The sequence below is a fragment of the Cucurbita moschata genome, unplaced genomic scaffold, assembly GCF_002738365.1.
Source record: "Cucurbita moschata cultivar Rifu unplaced genomic scaffold, Cmos_1.0 Cmo_Scf00001, whole genome shotgun sequence".
Classification (NCBI taxonomy): domain Eukaryota; kingdom Viridiplantae; phylum Streptophyta; class Magnoliopsida; order Cucurbitales; family Cucurbitaceae; genus Cucurbita; species Cucurbita moschata.
The window spans coordinates 7,277,257-7,284,192 of record NW_019268517.1 but is presented as its reverse complement, the minus strand read 5'-3'; the positions used below and the strand labels follow the sequence as shown (position 1 = coordinate 7,284,192).

General features: G+C 32.5%; 1 protein-coding gene across 3 annotated transcripts; it reads left to right on the top strand.

The window, feature by feature from the left end:
• Positions 1-1,305: 1,305 nt before the first annotated feature.
• Positions 1,306-5,281, top strand: LOC111448696 (probable sodium/metabolite cotransporter BASS6, chloroplastic). Of its 3 annotated transcripts, XM_023088390.1 has the most exons (8): positions 1,306-1,645; positions 1,736-1,842; positions 2,566-2,696; positions 2,795-2,988; positions 3,069-3,321; positions 3,405-3,658; positions 3,742-3,824; positions 4,733-5,281. In XM_023088390.1, the coding sequence occupies exons 1-8, from the start codon at positions 1,459-1,461 to the stop codon at positions 4,814-4,816; spliced, it is 1,293 nt and encodes a 430-aa protein (XP_022944158.1). In that variant the 5' UTR covers positions 1,306-1,458; the 3' UTR covers positions 4,817-5,281. The 3 variants fall into 3 exon arrangements, with proteins under 3 accessions (XP_022944158.1, XP_022944168.1, XP_022944176.1); XM_023088400.1 differs by lacking the exons at positions 1,306-1,645; positions 1,736-1,842 and having other exon boundaries at positions 2,605-2,696; positions 2,784-2,988; XM_023088408.1 differs by lacking the exons at positions 1,306-1,645; positions 1,736-1,842 and having other exon boundaries at positions 2,625-2,714.
• Positions 5,282-6,936: the final 1,655 nt, after the last annotated feature.

The following is a 6,936-nucleotide window of genomic DNA, read 5'->3' as shown; positions in this document are numbered from 1 at the left end:
ATGTTGACAAAATGTGTTGATGTTGAAATATTGAGGTTGTGCAAAGCCTCAATTGGTATGGTGCCATGAAGATGCTCATGGTCATTTGAGAATGAAATTCTTGGTTGACTAGATCAGTCTCCAAATGGGAGAATGGCTAGGTTATGCTGCTTATAACTTAGTCGACGGTTATACATAGTAAATCTATATTTAGTAAATAACATATAAAATAAATTGTCATAACAGTAAATAGGTAAAAAGTTATAAGTTATATATACGGTAAATTTTATATATATAGTAGATGGTTATATACGGTAAAACGGTAGATAGTTATATATAGTAAATAGTTATATATATATATATATAGTAAACCAAGTAAGCTAACTATATATATCCTCTCATATAGAGTTTTAAAGATGTACTTCCTATATTCTCTATATTCTCTTTTACTTACGTATCTGTAGTCATCAATACAAAACCTTCAGCCAATATTCTCATTGCATTTTCTTTATCCTGTTCTTTGTGTTCATCTAGAGTGTGTGCGTTGTTGTACGATCCTAACACATGTGTTAGTTCAACTACTATTTTATATGGATTAATATATTTTCATTGTCTCAGATTATTAGGTGCATATGCTTCCATATATATCCGTTCATGACTGCTATGACCATGAATAAAATTTACAAGATACCATGACATAAAATATGTTGCAAGTATGATTTTAAATACCATAAAAATGTGTATTCGTCTCGCAATGAATTGAAGTCATGTGCATCATCTCACTAACTATAATTTTAAATGTGAAATCTCATGCATACTGATATAATCATAGATTAATTCTTCAATTATGGAATAAGCAAATACGTACACTCGCAATGTTGTCTGTGCTCCTTTATTTTACGTTAGTTTCGACCACACAGTCAGGGTTAGATATCACGCTAACGAACCTACATAGTGGACCCACGAGCAAGTGTGTGGACCGGGAGTTATAAGTAGGCGTGTACACAAATTGAGTTGGGTTGAGTCGGAAAAATCTTGGACCAATCCAAAAATGTTGGTTGGTTCGTAACCCGAACAAAGTTCACAACCGAATCCAACTTCAACGCTCTATTCGCTGTTGTATTAATAACTAAAATTTCATAGCATTGGAATTTTAAATATTTACGGGGTTAAAATATTATTAATTTTTTAAAAAATAAGTGTTTGACCTAAAAATGTTGAGATTGGTCTTATTAAGAAGTGTGGACCCCTGGCTATAAATAATTTAATGAACTTACAAAAAAAACGTATATTGAAAGAAGAGTTTCACGATAAGTTCCATTTTAAACGGCAGAAAATTTTGGAGATGTTTTTAACAGTTACAATATTACTAAATTTGTGAACTCTGCCCGTAATTTTCTTCAAAACAATTTTCATAATCGCAAGCCGTTCATCGCTCGATTTCTCGTCGGGTAAAAGGAAAAAAATAGGAATTTCACAATGAGAATGAATTTGAGTTCTACCATTTCTGGGGAGAATTTGCAGATTCATCGGTTTTATCGGGTTCATCGCTCTCGATTGGAGTTCCCTACTTCTATCTCTTCTCGTCATCAGTCAACTTTGGGGCTGTTTGCTCGTTTACCGCCGCGGATTGATGGAGGTTCTGTTCGTTGTTCGAATCCTTCGCGTGAGTTTTCACTTCCTTTTCCTGCTATTAGTCTCGTTTTACTGAATTCGAGTTTTGTTAGCTGATTGAGTTGAGTTGAATTTTGTCTAGTTTCTTCTGATTGGAGCTCTCGATTCTCGATTTTCACAAGATGTGTACCGGAAAAGTTTTCTGAATTTTTGGAGCCGGATCAAGATTCTTCCAACAGTTCACCTCCGGTGATGTTTTTGTTGAATTAAAATATCTTTCTCAGCAGTATCATGCTTTTGTCTTTTCTTGATTATATTAATATGTTGAGATTTAGGACCTTAACAAGTGCGGAATAAATAGAAGATGGAGTATCCGAATAAAGAGTTTTAGTGATCTTTAGAAACAGATAAGCTGGGTCATCAAGGTGCATGTTGTCTAAAAGCATTCAATTAAATAATCGATTAAACAACAGGAAATCAGCAATAAGCATTTTCCTTCCTCTTTCTTGGCATTCTGAGTCTTAAAAGTAAGAACATCTGTGGAAATGTGTTCAAATCATGATTGGATTACAACAGGAAGTGGAATTTCAAAAAACATAGGACGAATTTCTAGTTCCTCCCTAGGTTGCTGGTTTAGCTGCAGGAGTTTAAAAGTGAGGAAGTTAAAATTTCATTGTCCCTTGGCGTCAGCGTATTTCAAGGATAATTGTAGAATTAGTCTGTCGAATGAGATCTAGTTTTTAATTTTCGAAGAACATGCTTGAAATTTTGGCCAAGTTTAAATCCCAGAAACCTATTTCTTTTTTAATTTTTAGATCATGACGAATTTTGAAACATTTTCTTTAAAGTAATTGTTTGTAGTACAAGCATAATAAAAACGAAGATATGCATGTTCTTTATGCAGACTTGTGCAATTTTAAAGTCGACATTAATTCTAATGTAGCTGTTGGAATTTCTTTTCATGTTCACCAGATCTTTCAGCAAAAGGAAGCTACATTTGTCAAGATACTGAAACAGTCAAATTCTCTCCTGCCTCATGTGGTTCTTGCTAGCACACTGGTTGCCCTTATTTTCCCACCATCTTTTTCTTGGTTTACTAGCAGGTGATAAAGGTTATTGAAGTAAGCTTGGTTGATTGAACTATATTTGTATTCTTACCAGAAGTTTGACTATCTTCTGATATATGTCAGTGCTTTTACAGGTACTATGCCCCTGCATTAGGATTTTTGATGTTTGCAGTTGGGGTTAATTCCAGTGAAAAGGATTTTCTTGAAGCACTCAAGCAACCAGCAGCTATCTTTGCTGGTTATGTTGGGCAATTTTTTGTCAAACCGCTTCTCGGGTATCTATTTGGAACGGTCGCAGTGACTCTGTGTGGTCTTCCTACTGCAATAGGTGAGAATGAGCTTCCTCAATCAATACCAAACTGTTTGGACTTTGGAGAATTCTAACCTTCTCGTCAATAAATCGATCAGGTGCTGGAATCATGCTGGTCTCTTGTGTTAGTGGGGCACAACTCTCAAGTTACGCTACGTTTTTAACTGATCCAGCCCTCGCTCCCTTAAGCGTTGTTATGACATCATTATCCACTGCTACTGCTGTTTTTGTCACTCCATTTTTATCTTTATTGCTCATTGGAAAGAAACTTCCAGTTGATGTTAAAGGGATGATATCTAGCATTACACAGATTGTAGTTGTACCAATTGCTGCAGGGTTGCTTCTGAATCGGTAATGAAATATTTCCAGATAACTATATTCAAAATCCCATCTGCTGAGAGCTTGCCATTATCTTATATATAATATCCTTTCAGGTTCTTTCCTAGGATCTGTGATGCCATACGGCCTTTTTTGCCTCCACTTTCGGTATTGGTGACAGCTTGTTGTGTTGGAGCTCCACTAGCTATTAACATCAACTCTGTTATGTCCCCATTTGGACTTTCCATATTACTGCTCATTGTAGCTTTTCATTTATCTGCCTTTGTAGCTGGTTATTTCTTGACCGGTCTTGCGTTTCATCGGGCACCCGATGTGAAAGCACTGCAGAGAACACTATCCTATGAGACAGGTTGACCATTTTTCAGCAGTTGAATATCCAAAAGATTATATTACATTGCTTACAGTAAATTGATAGACTTTCCCCTTCTGTAGGAATGCAAAGCAGTCTCCTTGCCCTTGCTCTGGCAAACAGGTTTTTCCAGGATCCCCTTGTTAGTGTGCCCCCTGCAATTTCGGTGAGTTATTTTCTTTCTGTTCCTTACACTTGTTATGATTTTAAATAATGGATCATTCATCGTTATTTATTTCGAATACTAATTATAAAAGAGATTCTATATTTATCTTAACACTTTCATTAGTTGATACTCATTCTGATTTGGCACCAAACCTTCAAATAGTCTATTTCAATCATTCATTTTAGCCCTTAACTTAGCATAAAAAGTAATGCTGTTAATTTTTTATTAATCATTTAACAACAACCTATATACATTTATACATTTGACAACTAACCTACACACTTGCCTTCAAAAACTTGTCCATGTAGACATCTATTCATATTTTTTAGGCTGTTTGGGCTTTCCCTTATCTACTTACCCTCAACGTTTTAAAACGTGTCTATTAGGGAGGTCAAGATTTTAAAACGCGTGTATTAGGGAGAGATTTCCACACCTTTACAAGGAATGTTTCGTTCCCCTCTCCAACCGATATAGGATCTCACAATCCACTCTCCTTGGGAGCCCAACGTCCTCGCTGGCACACGGCCCGATGTCTGGCTCTGATACCATTTGAAACAGCCCAAGTCCACCGCTATCCTATATTGTCCTCTTTCAGCTTTGCCTTCTGGGCTTCCCCTCAAGATTTTAAAATGCATCTCTTAGGGAGAGGTTTTCACACCCTTATACGGAATGTTTCATTCTCCTCTCCAACCGATATGGGATCTCGCTTATTATAAACTAAAACATAATGTTTTGAAAATTAGGAAACAAAGTAGAATTGGCACGAAAGTTTAGGAGCAAAATAGGATATAAATCTTAAAGCATATTTCGTCGATCAGATTGTTCCAGTTTCTTAATCTGCACTAATCCTCCTACATTAAAGAAGTAACAGGTTTCTTTTTTCTTTTTTTGGGGGTGATAATTTGCAGACTGTGCTGATGTCCTTAATGGGGTTCTCTCTGGTTATGATATGGAACAAGAACAAAGAACAGGATTTGATAAAGCAGAGCTAACAAAGTTGGCCAATTTTTATATATTGCACAGGCGTTGTGGAGGCAGTTGAAGACGAACCAACCTATAGAAACAGCTTTTCTAGAATTGCATCCAACACTTGAACTTGAGGTTCCAACTCTTTCTTTTATTTAAACTTACAAGCTTTAATGAAATTACCATTGCTTTAATAAATTGGCCCATGTTCAGATCGGTGACTTACTCATGAAACTTTTTGAATTACAAGAAACAAAATATAAAAAAAAAAGAAAAAAAGAAAAAAAAAAGGAAAATCGAAGGCATGGTAGAATTGGTATGGATAGTAAAGCTTAGAAAGAATATGTTGCCACTGTTTTTTTTAGCTCAACAATTGTTGATAGGTAAAGATTAAATCATTGATCTTTGAAATAGTAATTTGTGCATTATTAAGTTGTTACGATGAATGTTTGAATTATTATGCTTAATTAATATAATTATCTTAAAGGTGTGGGGCGATTCTCTTTCTATTACTTTCAATCAGAATGAATGAGTAATACTTACTTTCTCATTGATCGGGCATCTCATATTGAACACCATTAAAAATTTGACGATTACGAGAAAGAAATGTAAAAATCATTTGGTATATCTAATTCAAACTTAACATTGATCGTCTTATGAGCAAATGTTTAAGATATACTACAAAGTGGTTTCTTATCAAATAAAGAGAAAAATGAAAAACAAGTGGGTAAGATAGAAATTTAAATATATTTCAAAAAGTTTTTCGAACGGCATTTTTTCTTTATTTCCATATGGAGGGTAAGAAGTTTCATAAACGAGTCTTTTTTCTTTTGATAGCGTGTCTTATAAAGCTGAATTCATCCTTTGTTTTTTTTCTTTCCATTCACTCGGATCTCTTCCGTTTTATCGATTTTGTCCGAATCCTCCTTTTCTTCCAAAAAAAGGGAAGGAGAAGTATTGTTCCTGTTTAGTCCCCTTCCGTTCTTTTAGTTTCTTAGTAAAAAAGAGTGATGGTATTCTGCCTAAATAGTAAACCATAAAATTTCTAAAAATAAACTAAATTATGTGAAGATTACGATTAAAACTAGAACTAAAAAAAAAAACAAAACAAAAAAATTACATTTATAAATTTGCAATTAAATTTAAAGGTTTTATTTAATATTTATAGATTTAAAAGTTTTTAGGTTTAATTTGGTTGAGCCTCACAAATTTGGTATTTATTACTATATTAATGCCTATTTTTAGTGTATTAATAACTTTTAAACTAATCTAGTTAGTTGTTTAATAGCTTTTTAAGCATTAGATGATTAGTTGTTTAATAGCTTTTTAACCGTGAGATGATTGTACTAAGTTATAGTTTAGTTATAATTATTTTCTACATTTGCCCATTTTTAGTGTATTAATAACTTTTTAACTACTTGGTTATTTAATAACATTTTAACCATTGGTTTATTTTATTTACTAAGTTTAGGGCTAAATAGAGAGACCAAATTTTCAATATAACCTATAAAATAAATAAATTATTTTTTATCGGCTAAATTAATAAAAAAAATATATCCTTACATTTTGTATCTGGTTCTCAAAATGCTCTGAAAAAAAGAGTTAACACTTTGTTTAAAAAATACCCGTGAACTAAAAAAAAATGTAGCATTAAAAAGTTTAGATATAATTCATCACATGTCAAATAGATTTTTTTTTTTAATTTTTCAAAATTTGGATATTTTTTATACTTAATATTACCTATAAATATATATATATATATATATATATATATATTTTAACTCTTTTAAAAAGGTGAGAGGGTATTAATGAATTTGTTTTTTAAAATTGAGGTATATTTTTTAAACACAAACTAAAATATTATTTTTTTAAAATTTTTAAAAAAATTTAAAGGTTTTTTTTTTGTTTTTTTTGTTTTTAAAGAATTTTGAGTATTTTTATTAATTTAGATTTTTTTTTCCGTAGATAAATCCAACTATAGAGTTGAAATTAAGACTTAAAAAATAAAAAATTCACGAACTAAATGTGTAATTTTCTCTGATTAAATAAACGTAAACTTAATTTAACTAAATCCCTCAAATAATTTACTTTATTTTCTCTCTGGTTGCTTCCCCGAATTCATGTAAATATCTTACTAATTCATTGA